Source organism: Eupeodes corollae, chromosome 1, assembly GCF_945859685.1.
Source record: "Eupeodes corollae chromosome 1, idEupCoro1.1, whole genome shotgun sequence".
In the NCBI taxonomy this organism is placed as follows: domain Eukaryota; kingdom Metazoa; phylum Arthropoda; class Insecta; order Diptera; family Syrphidae; genus Eupeodes; species Eupeodes corollae.
The window spans coordinates 121,699,626-121,721,146 of NC_079147.1; the positions used below are offsets into that span (position 1 = coordinate 121,699,626).

At 35.3% G+C, this 21,521-nt stretch overlaps 1 protein-coding gene across 5 annotated transcripts in view; it reads right to left on the reverse strand.

Moving 5' to 3' along the window:
* The window catches only part of LOC129943476 (YTH domain-containing family protein), a 150,007-nt gene that overhangs the window by 96,918 nt on the left and 31,568 nt on the right, over positions 1–21,521 (reverse strand). For 2 of the 5 annotated variants that reach the window (XM_056052971.1, XM_056052967.1), the window contains exons 2-3: positions 14,878–14,923; positions 257–352 (exon numbers count right to left, since the gene is read on the reverse strand). In XM_056052971.1, the coding sequence (XP_055908946.1) occupies positions 257–352; positions 14,878–14,923 (142 nt within the window). The remainder of the gene's footprint in view (positions 1–256; positions 353–14,877; positions 14,924–21,521) is intronic. The other 3 variants (XM_056052968.1, XM_056052969.1, XM_056052970.1) reach the window with 2 other exon arrangements.

Below are 21,521 nucleotides of genomic sequence, written 5' to 3' on the forward strand. Positions count from 1 at the left end.
TACTTCTGAGTTTGTTGAGAATTCGAAAATCCTGGGATTTTGTATTAAAAGAACCTTAACTTAGAATTTTGCCTTAGAAAACGAGAAATATAACTGTAAAAAATAAATTAATTATTCAAATCATTAAATTGATAGACCTTTACTATTTTCAACTCGTTTTAAAATACTTTCTTTTGCTGTACAAACTGTTTATTATTAAAAATGTATTAACGTACTTTTGAAAAGATATTTTAAAATAAAATACGAAATAACTTACCCAATTTGTTTTCAGTTGAGTTTAAAGAGTTCTCGCATAAATCTTCTTCGACCTGCTGACTCCAGGGAATGGCATTGCATTCATCCATATGCTTTACTGTAATGGTTAAGCGTTAAAATGAATTATTTTCAAACAAATATTTTTAAACTAAAGATGTGTTTGAAACATTTTCTAATAAATTGCAAAATACTAGCCTGCTTCACTTTACTTTAATAATTTGTTAATAAAGTTAATTTAAGCAGATTTATTGATTCCTGCTAGAAAAAAATACAAAAAAAGCACTCATGCATGATGACAAACATCATCTTCAATATCCTATCAGACAATATTGGTAAACAACACTACTATTTTCACACTTTGAAAAATGCTCGAAAGTATGTTTTTTTATTGGAATAATGACTAGAAACACAAGTCGCAGTCAAAAGTGTGGTTTAGGGTCATGTTGCTCATGTTGGCCAATTAAATTCAAATGAAATTTGTTCGGGACACATTAACATATATCCCTATAAAAATGAAGTTCATGATAGGGAGTGACCGTAACTGATGAAAAATATCCTACTCAGCAATTTAATGCAATAACATTCATTCTTCAAATCAAAAAATAAAACACACATACAAACACCATATTAGATAAACAATTGATACATAATTTTGTTGTTTCCTTTGGTCAACAAATACAAATGCAAACTCATCGTTTTGGTGACGATTATGAGGGAAAAAACGTATTTTATTAAACTATGTTATGTTTTTGTTTTCTAGGTGGCGCAACAGTCCGTTCAGAACAAGGGTCTACAATACTTAATGCTAATGCGTTTCGGGCCTAAGATTTTTTTCTTCAATTCAATTTAATATATGTATAAAATTGATCTAAAATCTAAATAAGAAAATTAAACTCAAAACTTTTTGCTTTTGATGTCTTGAATTTTAATATTAGCTGTCCAGTTTTGTTTTAAATTGTTTGTATTTATGCGCCTTCTAGAAACTAGAAACTCATGACTGCGATTTTTTAATTGTCCTTACCACAGTACTAGCTATGCTAAGTATAATCCTATCCAAGAGCTTGTATGGATTTAAATGAATATGATTTTGCAATTGAATTTAATATTAATAGAAATGTTTTGACGCAAAAATTATAAAATATGTTATAATGCTTTAAGTAAATTATGTGTTTTATTTTTTTGTTATGTATAATTACTAGTCTTAATTGAGTGTGGCACTTTTAAGACGAATAAGTAAATATAATTTTGTATTTATTAAAAATTAAAAAAAAACTAATTTCAATATATGTTTTTAATTTTACTTAAAAACTACTTAAAATTACGTCCTTAAAATAAAACGTATAGCTAACTTAAACGAACCTAAGCGACCTATTCTACCTGTAAACTATTTAAACTTGAACAACCAAAGCAGCAAATTTAACTATCTATTTTTTGTTTGTTTTTAATTTCTTCTTTTCCTTTTTTTTATATATTTTTTTACATTTTTTTGAGCCACCCTGCCTATACGTCCACAGTTCGTCATCTGACGTGGTAGATTAGCGGAATTGTCAATCTATCCTGTATCAGACCGCATCTATCTAAAGGAAGGAATGCCCCTGGTGGAATGAAGCCGCTCAAGCGTGCACTTTCTAAACACTCGTCGTTTGGATGGAACGCCACGAAAATTTTATTATTGGTCGCAAACATAGCTGTTGCAATGTAAACTCGAACTAATTTTATCATGATATTGACAATTCTGTTGATTCGAGACCCCTTCTTCTTCGAAAGAAGATTTAGTAATCCGTACAGGGTCGAAAACAATGCTGCTCAAACACCCGAACCACACGGAACAATCATAGCAAATTACATTTACTCTAGGGTTAAGCCGACTGCTATAAAACAGCGGTTTCGTCAGAGCGAAGGCTTCACTGGCCCTGGTCAGATCAGCATTTACATGTCGGTCAAAATTTAAATACTGATCTAATCAGATACCAAGGTACTTCACTACACTTTTGCTCGTTAATCGCTGCCCGTGAAGATCAACAATGACCATCTTGCTCCAATTCTTGCACATATCCCGCGTGGCCCTAGCCAACGGAGTCCGAAACAGAATTGTCTCCGACTTCTGGACATTTATTTTCAGTTTCCAGTCCAGAGAATTCCAATAACCAAACCTATCAGATTGCTGGTGTAAATGCTGGAGCGAATTGCCGAATTCACCGCTCCCTGTTGAAGAACATTAATAATTTGGAATGTTGTGGTAGAAATTACTTTTACAACAAAATTTTAAGCTTAAAGTATATCAAAAAATATATACACAGTAATGGTTTGCTTATGTCAAGCCTGCTCAATTTTAGATAAAGTGTCAAAGGCCTTTTCAATCAACCAGAACAGCACCTACGCATTGTTGTTTTGATTTATTCCATTGGATATTAAAAAATACTTTAGACGCAGCATGAATTGTGTCATGACCATTGTGTCTTTTCATATTTAAGGTAAAAGTGATGAATTAGGGCTCTGCTTTCCAGGTCGTGTTGGGGGCGAATGCTAACTTTATATTGTACACTCGCGACAAAGCAGCTCTCACCGCCTAAACTTTTTCCTTTGGATCTTCAATTATAAAAAAGTCACCGTCAAAGATAGCTTCTTCTGGATCTATTTGCGCTGTCATGAGTACGTCCCTGTTCTCTTCAGTTGTTTGGAGTTTCAGACACGGAAGGTCATTATCGTTTTGTTTCCTGAATATCTTGTTGATTTTAGGGAATATACCAGGGTCACTGAAATCAATTGACCGGATCTTGCAATCCAAGTACTTGTTAGTTGATAACATGTAATTTAAATTAATCAACAGATTGATATTTTTATGGACGGCTTCAGTGTCCTTACCTTCAAGTCGTGTGGGTCTGTAAGTCGTCTGTATAAGTTTTTAAGTCTTGTCAGTAAAATACTTTTGTGTCTGCGTAGTGCGTCTATCGTAACGTTCCTGTACGTGTCCATTTGGTTACGTTCTTTGTTCTTTAGTATGGTCCGTTCCATCGTTTGGTTTATTGTTTTGTCTATCCGTTGTAAATGTTGGCAATTTCTGTATTTGTCAGGTTTCTGTTGTTTGGTGGTGGTATTTCACTCAGCGTTGGTGAAAAGAGGCCAGCCCATCTTAATTTAATTGTAAGAGTGCGTTGCAACGTTTTCCTCCAACTCCACGCGTTACAGTAGCCAGTCGGCAGTGATCCTTGTCGTACTCGACTGTGTGTAAACAGTTTTGTGGGTGAGTACCCACTTTGTCCGTAATTGTCAGTCTGTAAAGCTAAAGATCCAGAAAGGAGCCGCTTCTTGGATAAGATGGGTTTTCGGTAGCCAGTAGGGTAACGCCATATTCAACGCTGTAAAGATTCATCAAATTAAAAAGACGGTTACCTCTGGGGTTACTTTATTGATTTCTACAATCTTCATGTTTTGCGTTCAAGTTACCAGCCAAGATGTAATAGTTTTCTTACAAGCTCAGTTTTGGTGCCCTAAAAAAAATATCGACTTCTGAAGCAAAGTAAGGAACCTGCGGAGCTGTAGCCGCACAAGCCGCAATAATGTACTCGTACATCCGTCTCCTTTGAGTAAGAGAGATGCATACAACACAAACCTCTAGCGTCTTGGCCTTTCGCAATTCATTGTTGTATATGACTTTATAATTAATGCCCTTTTTTATGAAGAGAGTGACACCACACGTTGCATGGAACATGTTTACTTTTTGTTCAATCCTAATCAGTGAGTTTACATTTACAGCTAGGACGTTTCGGCGCGTCTCCGACCGTAAAGAGTAGATTTGATTTACCCTTTTGCCTTGCTAATTTATCTGACTTTGCATCCCTGTTAGTTGACCTTGTATGGTCCACAACAAGGCTACAATGTCAGGATGCATCTTTGGTGCCTTAGGCATGGGGGCATTTGGGACAACCGTTGGTGGAGCCTGCCCAGTGTTCCCATTCCCTGACTTCAAGGATCTATGAATTTTTGTGTTGGAGCCTGTCGAATAGTTCGATTTACTGACTTCCTTTTGACTGGCCTGTTTCTGTTTAATTTGTTGGACTTTAGTTAGCCCGGTGCCATTGGTTTGCTTACAGGACACACTTGTGATGTGTTAAATCCGCAACCAGCTCATTCCCCAGCTTACACTCTCCCTTAATGTTGCCAGCCTATAGCCCCCTCGCCTGTACTTCATCGTAGTAAAATGCTTGACTCCGATAAAATAGAGGTCGTCATTGGCTATTTGACGGATCTCAACTAAGATCGAGCACCTCCAGTTCCGTGCAAGAATGTATGCCCTTCAGTAGGAGCGTCTTAAATTTTCACTTCTAGGCGTGAAACTAAAGAACTCAGCTGTGGCCTTTGTTAACAACCCTTTAACTAAATTGTATTCGGACAGTGAAGAGAACTTTTCTTTTTCATTTCAAATTTGAATAACAAAATTTTCTTAAAAGGCCGACTTACATACCTGTTTTATATCGTCCAGGTCAACTCTGTGAGTCCTTATTGGTGGGATTTTTCTTGGTTATTTCTGGTGTTGCTGCTGCTGCCTTTGTTGTAGCTGTTGTTGTTACTGCTGCTTAGCTTTAGCCGAATTCGATGGGCCTTCAGCAATTGAGCCTGTCACTGCTGGTGAAGCCTTCAGTTTTTGGTCCGCTCCAGTGCTTTTGGCAGACATGCGTGATTGAGAGTTTACCTCTTCCGTTAGTTAACTGATGACTGGTCAGACAAATTACCTGATATTCCTGTTGTTGCTTTGGGTACCGCTGCAACATCACCTGTCGTATTTGCAAAGCTATCTTTCGATACCCCTGCTATACTCTGCCTCCATTTGCTTTTCTTCTCAATCAATAAAGTCTACTATTTCACGATTGTGGAAAAAAGCAAGAATGTTTTTCGTAGACTCAGCCCGGGACTCGAACCCACGACCTCTTGACTTGTCTCCGGAAGCCCGCCACCTCCACTGGGCTACCGATTAGGTTTTTTAAACAGTGCCACATAGCCTTCTTATTTTCAAATCACTACAAATGCACTTATTCTTTTTTTTATTTAAAATTAACTATTAATCACTTTTTCTCCTTTCGAAAGTCAAAGAACGACTTTCTCCAGACGCCACCTCTACTGGACCATCGATTACTTGTAAGACTGTGACACACTACCTTCTCAATTGCTAAAAACACTAAAAATGAACTTATATTTTAAACTAACTACTTAATACTTCTCTCTTCGAAAGTCAAAGAACGACTGACATTCGTCGACAAACACGTCACGGTTACTACATTATGTTATGTTAAAAGTTATAAAATCATTACAAATAATTTGTATATGGTAGAAGAAGAAAATAATGTTTGTATTTATGAGTGGGGATGGCATAAACAAAATAAATTTGTTTACCGGTTAGAGCTGATTTTACAAACAACAATGGCTGTAAGTTTGGTAAGTTTTTTTTTTTTGTATAATGGTTGGTGTATAAACAATGATTTTGTTTTCATGTTAAGGCATCATTAGATAATAATCATATAATCTCACGCCTATGAAGAAGATTGACCTATGAAACTAAAAAAACTATATTTGAAAAGTTGTAAACAAAGATCTCTCCTACAAAAAAGAAAGCTCTTTTTGAAATATTTTGTTTGTATAGTTTAATCCTTTAACCCTCCCATGTCTTTTTGTTTTAGTTTGTGTCAACAGCAATGGTCTCGAAAAAAAAAATTTGATGAAGTTGTTGTGGTTCTTTGCTATCGCTTTTGCATGAAATACCTATTTATTTATTCTGATGTCAATATTTGCTTTTCTTTTCTTAAACTCGCAGATAATATGCTTTTTGTGTGTTACGATTTAGGAAAGAATGATGATTTTGTCGTATTTTCATCTAGCTGCATTTGCGACTATAATTGTCAAGGTCGTCTCAGATGTGAGACGAAGAATACAAAAAACCCGTTTTTATGTCCGGTTGACCAATCTTCTGATATAGAATGTTTATAACATGTGAATTGGTAGTTTCTTTGTAAGAATGGAAAGATTCCTTCATTTCATTCTGGAGATAATAATTGCAAGATTTTTGTTCCTTGGAATTAATTTTTACATTTGAGGGTATAGACATGAAGAATATAAACTTTGTTTTCTTGTTATTGGGTAGGTTTTTAAAGGATAAGCAAGTAGCAGTAGGTAGCTTTATTAATTTTGAAAACTATTTAACTTATAGGTATGTACATATTTCACAGTATTGTTGAATGGCGCAACAGTCCGGGCGGACCTGGGCTTCAACCAACATGCGTCTCTAGCTAGCTCGGTCCCTAGCTAGCTGTTTCCAGTTTCGAACGCTAAGTTGGTTGGTCTTTACATACCTGACCTAGCCATCTAAGCCGTTGGACTTTAATTCTGTTAACTAGGTCAGGGTCGCTGTACAGACCTTACAATGCGTCGTTGTATCTCCTTCCTCCATTCTTCATCTATGGAAGTTAACACGTACACATTCTATTGAAAGCAATTGGAGTATGTTGACCAAAACATTATAATTAGCGAAAGAGCACGATCGTCTTGATCATAAAATGTCATATTATGTTACAATTCAAGATAATCACGTATTGATATGTTGTTCACCACAATTAGTGATTCATACATTAAACCATAAGTTAATCATATTGTAAGTTAAAATAGTATTTTTAACCCAGTCTTACGTTGGAATCTGACCAGATCAGATGATTAAATAGTTTTTTTTTTTTTAAACCAAATTCCAACAGACTAATTCAATTGGCAACCGTGACAGGACAGTTGTTCTGGATACCTGAAAAAAATAAAGTACCGTAGAATATCTGTCAACGCTTTTAAGTGCGTGTGTGAAAAAAAACTTAAGAAAAATTACGTTTCCTTCAAAAAAAAGGAGAAACAAAAATTAAAATGTATCTTTACTCAAAAAGGAGATACGGGGGCCAACAAGAATTTCATAAGCCCTAAAATCGACCAGCCCTCAATCTCGCTTCCAAAACCTTTTTGTGTGAAGTCTGCTGCTGGTAATGTTAAAATTTCTAATTAGGGAAGATTTTTGTATAAGGTTGGCAAATTCTTTGTACTGCCTGGACTTGATTCTTTCGATGGAATCAAAGAATTGAAGGCTGTCATTGATAGAAAAAACAACCTTCTAACAAAAAAACCCAATATAGAGATTTCGCTCAAGGCAAAGATATCACGACAAGTGAACGTTGTCCTTAATGAGGATCTCCCTCACGACATTAGACAGGGATTAGACAAATTAATTAAGAAACACGAATCGCTTTTTGGGCCAATCAATATTAACGAAGTAATCGATACTTCGATTCAAGCCGAAATAAGAACGAACACCGATGAGCCCGTAACGCACGATTGATGATGTGCTGAAGCAATTTATAGCAAAGACATGCTATGTTTATATCGACGATGTAATCGTCTTTAGTGAAAATGAAAAACAACACCTACAACATCTTGACATGATCCTTAAACGGCTTGATGAAGCACATTTAAAAGTGAATCTCGAAAAGAATCATTTTATGGACATTACTGTCTTCTCGGCTATGTCATAACAGCTAATGGTGTGTTACCAGACAAGAAAAAAATCGAGGCAATACAGAACATACAACCTCCGGTTAATTTAAAAGAACTCAATTCCTTTCTCGGACTAACCTCCTACTATAGGAAATTTATTCAAAATTACGCCAAAGTGGCTAAGCCTTTAACTTATCTTACAAGGGGTGAAAATGCCCAAGTAAAGCGAACCAGTGGAGAAAAAATCCAGTCCATTTGGATGAATGTGCCATGAAAGCTTTTAATGATTTGAAGGAACTTCTCACTTCTGCTGAGGTCCTGGCCTTTCCGGACTACAGCAAAACCTTTATTCTAAAAACCGACGCTTCAAACATAGCCATAGGTGCAGTCCTGTCACAAACAGATGGATGCAAAGAGAGACCTATTGCATTTATCTCAAGATCTCTGATAAGTAGTGAAGAGAACTATGCCACAAACGAAAAAGAAGTGTTGGCTGGGCTCTGATAATATCAGATCCAATCTGTACGGAGCAAAAAAAATAAAAATATTCACAGACTACCAACCTCTAACCTACGCCCTAGGCAACCGCAATTACAATGCGAAATTGAAACGTTGGAAGGCTAGGATAGAGGAATACAACTGTGAACTGATTTATAAACCGGGTAAATCGAAAGTTGTAGCAGGCGCGCTTTCAAGGCTTAAAATTGACAACGAACACTCTACCAATTCATTCAATGGAGGTTCCCTTAATGTGTTTAGAAACCAAATAATTATTAACGTAGCGAATGCTACTGCTGATTCTTGTGAGGAACCATATTCTAGTTATTCACGACACTTTTTTACAACATCATATTTAGACAAAATAGACAAAATAAAACAGATGCCCTGAAAGCGAAACGGCAACCTAACATTATCAACGTCATTTAAATTCTAGAGCTCTGCATGGAACTTCTGCAGAAAGTATATTTAAAGACCTTTTCAGGATACAAAATTAGACTGACGCAAAGATTGGTAAAAGATGTTACGGACGAAAATCAAATTTGGGAACTGATTAGCAATGACCACAAACAAGCTCATAGAAATGCTAGAGAGAACAAGGAACAGCATGAAAATGTTAGACATTAAAATGTCAACCGAAGCGGTGCAAACGGCCAAGTTGAGAGATTTCACTCAACAATTCTTGATGCTTGAGGGCTGAATCCAAGGAGTTGAAGCTTAGGGAATTATTGAGCATCTCTGTAGATCGTTACAACAATACCATGCATTCCGTGACAGAGCGGAAACCATCCGACATGTTTTTTAACAGAAGTAGCAGAGTCTACTTCCTAAACATGGCCAATTTTAGAATAAAAGTCAACCAAGACTTGAGGGAAAAAATACGAAAAAAGCAGAAAAACAAGAATGAATGGTTCAATAAAAAAATTTAAAAAAGGCGACATAGTTTTCACTTCCTTTACCCTTCCTTCAGGGTAAGCATAAACCATTGTATTGAAAGGAAGTTGTGGCCAAAGATAATAAGGTCACTATCATAACAGACACACGTCGCAAAATCCATAAGTCACACCTTAAAAATATATAGCACCAAAACGAGCACACACATACAAACATGCATGTAAAAAATAAAAAAATACTCATACAAACATGCATGTAAAAAATAAGAAATGCACATACAAACATATATGTGGGGAAGGAAAAAGATGCTAAATGAAAACGCCCATTTTTTATTAAGCTTTAATTAAAATTCTAATCCATTGTTTAATTTAATAAAGTACAATGATTAAGTTCAGTTAGGTTTTAACAAAATATAGGGATTTAAGCATTCAAGGTATGTTTAGTTGTAACTTAAGTAATTTAAGCAATTTAATTTATTGTTTAAGTAATTTAAGCAGTTTTATTTAGTTTTTTAGTAATTTAAGATAATATTAAGTTTGATAAAAAAAAGAACTCGTGATGATGTTGGTGTTCCTCTTTGCATAACAACCGTTGCGTTTTAATGTTAGGTTTGGGCCGTTGTTCACTCGATGGCAAGTTGAATGTTATTATGTTTTATAAGACGGACTTAGGGCATTAGTTTTAACATTCTAATCCCACATCCGATCGTTACGTTTGATTTTGACTACTTCAAAAGGTCCGAGATACTTTGGGTGAACTTTCAATCCTGGGCCAAATTGGGTGCGTTGTACTGCTACCAGATCCTTTATGGCGTACTTATGAGGTGATTTTCTTTTCTTGTCGAACGCCTTCTTGTTCTCTGCCTGTATTTTGTGGATTTGTAACAGAACCAAAAGCTTTCTGACTCGCATCCGCAAATATGTGCATTTCAATCGACGTAAACTCAGCTTTAATTCCAAGCCACCTGGGCACTGAAATTTCGGGAACCAACTGCAGGTCGTGTTATTCGTTTATATTTGTCAGTTACTGCTAATAATAATCCGCTCCAACTGGAACATTTAATTCATCTTCTTGTTCAAGTCCACACAAATTTGAGTCCGCCAAACAGAACCCGTCTAGCCGAAAACTATTACTCTTCGGAGCAACCAATACTTCCAAGCAGATTTCGGGATCAACAACTTCTACACACATTTCGCTAAATTGACTTTTTAAATTAATTTTTACTATTTTAATTTTTTCAGAGGACGAAATTTTATTTTGACCGAATGGGAATATGGATAAATTAACAAATCCCTCTGTTGGCAAATTGAGTTTGTTTACAACTGCATCTTTTATATATGCACGCTGGCCTCCATCATCGATGATAAGTCGAACAAATATATTAGGGGAATTCACGAACTAGTGCATTTAGTCTGGGAAGTGCATTTGACTGTAAATATATGTACAAGATAGTGAACGCCCCTAAAGCAAATAAAAAAGCAAGGTGTTCTTGCAACGATTTTTGACAGTTGTGACAACAGCTGATTATTGTTATTTTTATTTTTATGTGAAATTCAAAAGTTTATTTTGGTTTTAATATGCCGATGAAACTGACAAAAAAAAACAAGGTCAATTATTCTTATACATAATTTCGGCAATTGACCACTTTTTATTCGGTTTTTCTCTTTTCCTATTTATTTTAATTAGATTAGCCATGTTGGTTATTTAAATGTGTGTTTATTTTGTTTAAGGTGGCGCTACAGCCCTGTGTGAACTAGGGCCTCACCCAACAAACTTCTCCATCTAGCTCGGTCCCTAGCTTGATGTCTCCAGTTTCGCGCTCCAAGCTGATTTATTGCTGTCAAAACAGTGTTGCTCATGATTGTGCATTTGTATACTTTAGGGTTTCAGCGAAGTAAATTTGCAATGCTAAAGCATGTCCATATTCATATATTTTTTTAGTGTAGAGCATCTGTATACACAAAAAATGTGAACATGCACTGATGCAAGACCATTTACACCCGATCGTGAATTCCCCTATTGTTTGTCGCCGACCAAGAACTATTCGATGCTAGAAGAGACCGCGCAGTTTGCAAAAAAACATGTGATTTATTCTTAGGTATTGAATAATCTGTTCCGGACAAAATTAATGTGGGGTTAATCGCTGCAATGGAGTTTTCATTTTCTTTAGATTTTAATTGAAATTCACTGACAGATGATGTCATTTTACTGACAGATGATGTTTTATTCAGAGTTGCACAACAAAGAAGTGTGATTATGATTGCTTAACAAAATGTTGCCGGGTGTGAATTACTTGTCCATCGAAATCATCTGCGGTTTTTTTTTTTTTTAGCATATGCCTGTTATTAGCAATTGTTCTCGAATTCTTGCACTCTTTCCTTGAATGATCTGTAGATTTGCAAAACAAACAAGTTAGATTGGGCTGCGTGGACGCGAAAAGTCGGCAGCTATCGATGGATGCGTGTGCATGTGATGTGTGCTCGCTCGTGTTAAGGATTTGCTAACACCTGCTCACTCTACTTCTTGCTTTAGAAGTCTCAAAATGTTTCTACCTGCTTGTCTCCGTCGAAAGAATTCTTAAGTTGATTGCAAAAGCAATTTGACCGCTGAAGGCCAAAACAGCTGGCAAAAACAATCCCAAGAAAAGACTGAATGATCATTTGCGCCTCAAAAAAAAATATCCTTACAAGTTTTCAAAGGAAATTTAAAAAAAACTACAGCTTCCAATAACTTTTCTTGAAGACTTGTCGAAGCTTACTTGCTCAGAAGGAAGAAAAAACAAAATATAACAACGCGGTTTAAATTCGCCCACGATCATTGTGATTGGAGTGGGGTCAGGTGACAAAAAGTGGAGAAATTTTTTATGGATGGACGAAACAAAGATAAATTTGTTCGGAAGTGATGGCAGATAAACCATTAGAATGCTTCCTTTGAAAGAACTGGCAAGAGTACGATAACTCAGGGGACAAGATATTATAACTGATTTTTTAAGCACAGTTAAAAACAAGCATTTTTTTTTACTGTAAGAGGGGGGTCTATCCGTAACCGTTAAGGCAGGAGGGGAAACTTAATTACTTAAAATGAAAAAAAAAAATACTTAAAAAATAACGGTTATACTTACAATTAAGTATTATACATTTTTTTAAAGCCAACATTCTGTTCTATTAGTCAGTTTTTAAATCAAGTGAAAACTATGTATAGTTTTTAAAAAATTTAATTTTAAACTAAATTTGAGTAAAAAAAGGTTTGAAGTGTAATTTTTCAATATATTAAGATTATCTACTGTTGTTTCTATTTTAGAATTTATTGGACCAATTCATTTTATTGAGGGTAAAATGGATCAAAATATGAAGGCGAAAATCATGAAAGACACGATGCTGCTTTATGCGGACCAGAAAATGCCTCTCAAATGTGTTCTACAGCAGGATAAGCACACATTCAAATCTGCTCAAAATTATTTTAAGGACCAAAAAATCAGCGTATAAATTACAAAACACCTATCCATAGTAAGATTCTACTCTAACTTTTATCGTTGTTATTCATGCTGTGGATATTTTTGTTGTTATTCATGTAAAACCCTGTATACTATGGATAGATTTGCCAACAAAACACGGGTATTGAAATAATTTTTAAATCCAGAATAGCTTTGCATTTAATTTAATTTTTTTAAATATGTGTATCTATTTTCATGTCCACGAAATTTGTTCCTTTTTATGCATTTATGAATTTAAATGGTTAATTTTAGTTTGAAAGAAAAAAATAACAAAATGAAAAATCATTGATGTTCAAAAATATTGAGGTTTAAAGCTGGCCTGCGCAAAGTTCTCTATTCCGCAAATGTAGGAAATAAGTGGAGAGTTTAGTTTTACCTATTTTGAAAAATCGTGGCCGGCCCAAGAAGTATTAACTAGGTAAATAGAAAGAATTTCTAAACCTTTGATTTTTATTAGATCTGTATACAGTGTTGGTCAAAACTAAAGCACGAAATCGTTTCATTTTGAAAAAGGTCAAATAAAACTACAAATTAAGATATAAAATTATTTTTTTTTATTTATTTTAAATACTAATATTATTTTCTTAAATTAACAGTATTTAGATTTGCTATAATTATTTACATATTTAAAATATTCCAAAATATTTAGAATTCTTATGAAAAACGATAGGACAAAACTAAAGCACATTTCTGAAACACAATCTTCAAAACTATTTAAATTTCAATATTTATTGGCATATCCTTTATTTTTTATGACGGCAGCATATCGATGGAGTTGATAAGGTTTTCTATGTGCTGGCTGGGGATATTATTCCAAGCACTTTGAGCCTGTTGAAAAAGTGGTTTTTGCAATTGGAGCGATCAATCCACTGGTCTACAATCCCCTGATCAGGGGATTGTGCTGGCCATTGCATTACTTTAACATTATTTTATTTAAACAATCCTTCACAACTTTAGCAGTATGTTTAGGATCGTTGTCATGTTGAAATATCCATCTCAATGGCATGTTTTATTCTGTATAAGGATACATGACATTTTAAAGGATATCTCTATACATGAAACGATCCATTATACCTCTAATTCTGTGGATCGGTCCGACTCCTTCACTGAAAAAACATCCCCAGACCATTATACTACCCCCACCGTGTTTTATTTTTCCTTTTAAATAGTGAGGATTTAAACGTTTACCCTCTTGCCTGCGTATTGTATGAAATCCGTCGGATTCTTTCAAATTGAACTTCGATTCATCAGAGAAGAGGACCGTCATCCATTTCGCCGCATTCCAGTTCAAATGTGCTTTTGCAAATTCAAGTCTGGTACGTCTGTTCTTCGCAGAAATAAATGTTTTTTTGCTGTTCGATATGATCGGAGGCCAACATCAACCGCTCTTCTCCGGATAGTCCTGCTTGATATTTTTAAACCCAATTCATTTTTAATGATTTCCGAAAGGATCTTTTTTAATAACCGTGACGATTTTTCTGTCTTCGCGATTTGAATTTTTTCGCGGTCTACCACCACTGTGAATAGTTTGCACTGTTCCTTGAGAACGAAAAGGAGAAATTACTCGGGAAATCACAGAATGATTAATACCATATTTTTTGCTTATGAATGTAACTGATTCACCATTATTGAAATCAGACACAATTTTTTCTTTTTATTCGTCGGAGTACTTATCGCGAGCCATTTTAAAATCTCGATGCAATGCTTACAACAGATGACGCGGAATGGTGAACAATTCACTTTTCTTAGTCGCAATGAAAAAAAAACTAAAAGTTGTTAATTAACAAATAAACTATGCTGTTACAAAAAAAAGTATTGAGTGTGCTATTTGTCTGTCTGATATAAAAATGTTGAACGTGAAATTATTGCTTTGGTAAATATGGCTTAACTTTGCGTTGGAAATTAAATTGTGTAAAAAATTAAATTAATGATTTTCTACCAAAATTATCATTATACTTAATATACGTGCAAAGCTTTTGCTACGAAAAAAATTTATTTTTTGAAAGTTTTTTGTTCCAACTATAAGCTCAAGTATTTCAAAATGCCTAATTAAGATTTTCAAAAATTTCACAATTGTAATACACGAACATCCAGCTTTCGTTGAAAACACATAATTCATAATTTAATTATTAAGATCCGTGAATCCAATTCTTTTTCTTACTTTCTATTTAATATGAACAGTGATTCAAAAAACTTAAAATAATAGTATAAGAGGTTACCATTCAAGTCCATAATAAAAACATTACCAGCAGGTTGCCGTTTTGACTGAAAGAAAAAATGTACAAAAAACTTTTTAAATATTTAAGTTGATTACAAAAAATAGTTTAAATTACAGAGATGTGATAGAAGGTCATTTTGTAAGCAAATAGAGTCAAGAGTTTATTTTACGCTATAATAAAGCTTTTTGAATAAGCACTATCCTAAATTTAAGATAAGTCTAAAATAATTTACGAATTGAAGGAAATTAATACTAGATTTTCTAATTTCTTTAGAAGCATATAATGATTCACTTGATCAAAGTTGTGAAAATCAGTATTAACTACATCTCACTGAGAGCAAATGTTCTTAACAGTTAGCTGTATATATTTTTTAAGAACTAGAAAATGTATAATTTTTAAGAACTAGAAAATAATTTTTTGTATGTATAAGCAGTCAAGGGTTTATTAATACCCTTCATATGTTAACGATTAAAAACAGTGCGCATGTTAAGAAATTAGGGAAGGATTTTAGAGGAGATACCGGTGCACATTGGTTTTAAAATTTTGAATGGGACGGAAACACAGCGTTCGGTAAAGCATTCCACATTCTAGATGAGTGGTTATACTTAACAGTTTGTCCAAAATTAAGCTCAAGGATAAACTAATAAACATTTCAGGAAGTGCGAGTATTACAGCTGAATTGTTTGAGTGGGCAATACAACTGGCTAATTCGACAGAACATTGTTTGTAAAATATCTGTAAAACAACGAAAGGCATGAAACATTGCAGTGGTGTTCAAGAGATGTAATTGTTTCGGTTATAGTTTTATCGCCTATCATTTTCAAAGCTCTTTTTTGAATCATATCTAAGACTTAAACTTATTTTAGGGCACCTGCCCAAATATGTGAGTTATATTCAAATTTTGAACAGATGAAGGCCTTGTAAATTACAGCCAGATCAGAAGGGACAGACTGGACGAATGCTGTTTCCTACCTATTGAGTAGGAAAGATGAAAAGAGTTGTTGTGCAGTGCAATTCTGCAAATTACCAGACATTTTGGCAGGAGGCGCCTATCCATGGTCCTTCGTCTGACGTGGTAGATTAGCAGAACTGCCAATCTATCATGTATCAGACCGCATCTCTCTAAATAGAGGAATTCCTCTGGTGAAATGAAGCCGCTCAAGTGTCCACTTTCAAAATGCTCGTCGTTCGGGTAGAATTCCCCGAAAATTAAATTGTTGGTCAAAGAAATTGTCAACTCTGTTGAAATTATTTATGGTCCATTGAATCAAGGATCAAAGATGATTCTAAATCCTTTTGGAAATTTTAAAATGAAAAAACGAAATCGGTAGCAATTCCCTCAAACATGAATTACAATGGTAATATAAGTAGTGATATTAATGAAATATGTAATATGTTTGCAACTTTTTTTCAATCAAACTTTATGGTTGATACTACAATTAATGACATTTTGATTAATCACTCTGAAGTAATCGATATGGGTTCAATATTTATATCTGAAGAAGAGGTTTTTAATGAATTTTTAGGTTTAGTTAGCAAGCAAGATTTTTCAAAGGCATTCGGTAGGGTTAGACATCGAGTTTTTATTTAAAAAACTGTCATTCTTAGGTTTTCACTCAACACTCTTTAAATGGATGAATAATTACCTATGCAATCGATCACAGTTTGTTAAAATTGGATCTAAATTATCTGTCAAAATTAGAAATTTCTCTGGTGTGCCTCAAGGCAGTCACCTTGGACCCTTGTTGTTTCTAATTTTCATCAATGATTTACCCACGGTGCATTGCAAAAAGTTGTAAGTCAAAATAATTTGGGAGTTATCTTTGACTCACAACTTTCTTTTAATGTACAAATTGATTATGATATATAATTGATTATTATATCGAGAGCTAACCCTATGTCTGGATTTGTATTTAGGAACTCCCAAGAATTTAGGGATCCCTACACGTTGAAATCCCTTTTCGTAGCATTAGTTCGTCCAATTTTGGAATATTGTTCTATTGTATAGTGTCCTCTTTTTAAAAAAGATTTGACTCGTATTGAGAAAATTCAAAAAAGATTTACTAAATATGCGCGTAGAAGAATGAATTGGTCTGCTTGCTTGCCATCGTATAATAGTAGGTGCTTATAATTAGCATAAAGCCTTTATCTTGTATAAGAACTTACTTTTCGATAGCATTCGCAATAGATGTCATAATGGGTCATATAGACTGTTCCCCTCTTCTAGCTTTGTTCGGTATATATGCACCTTCTAGAACCTAAAGACCTAGAAGTAACGTTTTTTTGTATATTTCTCGACATGCAACTAACTATGGTCAAAATGAGCCAATCACTAATGCTTGCATACAATTTAATCAATATGCAAATGTTATCGAACTTGATCAAAATAGAAATATTTTTAAATTTATTATTATGGAAAACATTGTATAAAGCTATTTTGCATTATAGTAGTTTTTTAAGAAATATGTACTTAGTCTAAGAGAGTTATCATACTTATAGACGTTAATAAATAAATAAAGACAGCCGCTCGAATACCTGAAACTTCTCCATCTGGGAAGGGGCAACGTTGAACCACACAGGACAACCATAAACGATCATCGGCCGTATGAGGGCCATGAAGCAAATTACCTTCACTCTGGGGTCAAGCCGACTGCTGTAAAAGAGCCGTTTCGTCAGAACGAAGGCCCTGGTCAGAGCAACATTCATATGTCTGAATCACTGAATCCTTTCGAAATCGCGCTGCAGGAGAATTCTTATAACATGAACCAGCCATGTAGGAAATTACCTCCACTCTGGGGTCAAGCTGACTGCAGTCTACCGCAGTACCCATCATGCCACGGATACTAATAGTGTGATAATGGGCAACAATTCTTTGTTTGAAGTCGGACAAAGCATCAAATTCGTTAATAGCTGAATTTCTGTAAAGATTTAGACCTCGATATATTTTTAATTAAAGTTTGTGTTAGAGCACAAACCATATTGTGGCTGAAGTTGGTATGCAACATCATTTCTTATATATAAATTAATTATAAACAGTGCGAACATATGTGGCATACAAATTCTTACTAAGACCATGAATGTTGCTGTTATGCCTTAGTGAAAATCTCTTTACTGATCCGCCCTGGTTAACTAAATATCACATATAGTAATATATCCAAAAAAAAACCATCAACTTAATCGTTGAACGCACTGTATATGCATAAAAAAAAATGCACGCCATGTCTACAAAAATTAAGATGATATGACTGTTTTAAGTGAAGGGAAGAGAGAGGAGGCTTATGCATTTCATTGCATTTTTTTACCGTTTGTTGGTAGATATTTGTTTTTATAATTCGTACACTGACACAAAGTTCTTTGTTGACTTTTTTCGGCACAACACTGCATACGAACTTTAGTTAGAATTGGTTTTCACAAACATAGAATTTAATTATTTAGTTGAGGATGGACTATATATTTTTTTTTTGAGTCTATTATAAGGGTTTTGTTTTAAAAAACAAACAACAATATTGGCAAAAAAAATAAATAACTAGAACTTGGGGCGCGACTCTTCTACATTTAACGTCGAACTTGTCGAGTTGTAGAAGCTGAGTAAGGTCAATGATTCTCGAGAATTTTCTGCAGATGAGTCCTGAAACTAAAGGACATTCTTATCCCTTTCTTATTTTATTCCAGAATCATCACCCCTTCCCACATAAACAAGGAATACAAGCCAAAGTTTATGTCACCAACTCCCACGTTGTACTGGCGAAAAAGCTAGACAGCGCTGAGAGAATCCTAAAGGCCTCTGGTGCATCATTGGAGGCTGAAAGGACACCACAGCAAACCGCTCACGTTGAATGGACAAACAATGGTCTTGCTGCAACAAGGACCAGTAAAGACTCTACGTCTAAACGCAAAATGTCTCTTGAGGGAGCCATACCGACACCAAAACGGCATCGTGTGCACTACACCAGCACTCCCCTCAATCCCATCAGGAAACAAGCCAGTTTCAGTGACGTTGCGAAAGGAAAATCGTGGTTGCGGTCATTGAAAGGAGCGATGATTACGGCATAATATCGGCTGATCGTTGGCAGCTAGTCAAGGTTAAGCTCTCGGGTGGCCTTTTTTTAGCATTTTGAGAGAGCTTCCAGGACCACCTCCTTCCATAAGCGATGGGGGTTGGCATCAGGGTCATGTCAAACTCATGTCAAACTTCCTAGCAGACCTATAGCCCGCATTTGGATTCCAATCGAACCTGCTGGTATCGAGGACATTCTCGAGATGATCAAAGTTTATAATCTATCCTTTTCGACGCATAACTGGAAGATAGCCAAGCTAGAGGAAGTGAGGGGTCTTTATAGGAGTAAAATTGTGGTACTCAATAAAGAATCCTTTAATTCTCTAGCCTTGAACAATGGCTCTATAAACTATGGTTTCGAATCCATCAAATTTAGATGAGGTTATCGCAGATAGCAGGCCTCAGAGGGTGACGATGTACCTTTGCCCTCTCCAATCATGACTCCACCCTCTAATCCCATCAGGAATAAAGTCAAAGACAGTCCATTCTTAATGGAGACTGAGGACGAAGTAAACATGATTCTTCTGAGCGAAGACTCAGAGGATCAGAACAAAACCGATGAAGGTTGATCTGCCCAATTGTAGCCAAACTAATGCAGTTAGTACAGATTAATCTCCAACAATCCATAAAGGCCTCGGCCTCACTTCTTCTCCGGTTAGTAAGAAACGGGAAGACATTGTCCTGATGCAAGAACCATGGATTCGTTGAAATCCGTTGTTGGAGGATTTAGGACTGATGGGTACTACACACTGTGTGTGATAGATAAAGGTGAACCTAGATCTTGCATAGTAGTGAAACGTAACATTAATGAATTTTTACTCCATCATTTCAGTGACAAAGATACCACCATAGCTATGCTGTAAACAACCAAAGGAAGTTTCTGGGTAGTGTCGGCGTATTTGGCCATGACCACCTTGGCCCTATCCCTAAAAGAACCTTGAAAGAATCGTCGCTGAAGCGGAACGGCAAAGGATCCGCCTAATTATTGAGAGCGATGTTAACGCTCATTACACGGTATGGGTTTTGATTATATTCGACAAGAAGTCCTAGACATAACTCTTGTCTCAGATAACATACACCATATGATCTTGGACTGGAAAGTATCCAAAGAACACTCGTAGTCTGATCATAGATATATCCAGTTCAATATAAATGTGATGATAACCCCAGTCCATTAACTTTTCGAAATTATCGGAAAACAGACTCGGCTTCAAACAGGAACTTATTACAAAGGTTACTAAAACCTGGACTATCTAGTGACCTCAACTCAGCTATGAACAGATCGCTAGAAATTGCTTGTACTTATCTCATAAGAGGAAAGAGGAAACCACAATGGTGGGCCTCAGACTTGACTCGCACAAAAGAGAATGTAGGAAACTCTTTAACCTAGCCAAAGCCGCAAGACTAGTCTCTCACTGCGATTGTTGCAAAAAATCGCAAGGAATTTACAAAAAGGCATTACTTTCTATGGAAGTAGAGTCGAATGCCGGTAATGCCAAACTTTTTGCCAACAAATTTGCAAATTTCGAACGAGTCTCGCATTATGTTTGACATAAGTTAAGTAAAAAGTTAAAAAAAAAAAAACAAAAATATGTTAATTTGGCGACCAATATTTTCGGAAAATAATTAAATAAAGAATTACAAATTAAAGTGGACACTGTGGCAATTTGCTTGGAGTCGGAAGGAAATGGAGAAAAAGTTTTGTCAAATTGAAAAAAGGCGGATTTGGGATAAATCCAACATATTGGAGCTAAGCGACGAAAGGTTTCCCTTATTGAGTATTTATGTAGGCATTTTTTATCTAAAAAATTTCTTTATTTCAGCTTTGTTAAAAACTACCGCCTTTCAAAACAAGCCTTTATGTATTTATCAAACAATATAACAACAGAATTAAGTATTCGGAAAAAGCAAACTTCTGTTCCCAACATAATTAAGCTATCAGCTACCTTGAAATTTTTGGCAACAGGTGGTCACCAAAACCAGATCTGTGGAGACATGCATGCGAGGCTTAATCAAAAAAACTTTATCCAAAATTATCCAAATTTAGGTTTTAACATCCGTAGAAAAAGTAATTTGTCCTTAACTTATAAACTTCAGAATGTCAGATGAAGAAACAAGAAAGTCAAAGCGTCATTTTTGGGAAAAATCTGGAATTCCTGGTGTGATTGGTTTTGTCGATGGAACACACATTCAACTGATTCGGCCAGCTAAAAGTGAACAACTTTTTTGCCAGAAAGCTTAAGCATAGTATAAATGTGATGGTGGTAAGTTCAATTTATCATTATTCATACACCTACTTTATGCATACATACACACATTTTGTACATATGTAAATTCGAATCAAACAATACTTTTTTTGTAACTAGATATGTGACTACATTATGGCGATAAGATAGGGACGATATGAAGGAGCATCCCATGATTGCCATGTCTGGTATCTTAGTTCCGAAAGAGCTTACCTCAAACGTTGCTTTGAGAATGGAGATAAGTCGTCCAGGATCTTAGGCAAGTACATATCTATATATATATATATAAGGAGACTCAGGATATCCGTTAGGGCCTTGGATTATGACACCGTACAGAACGG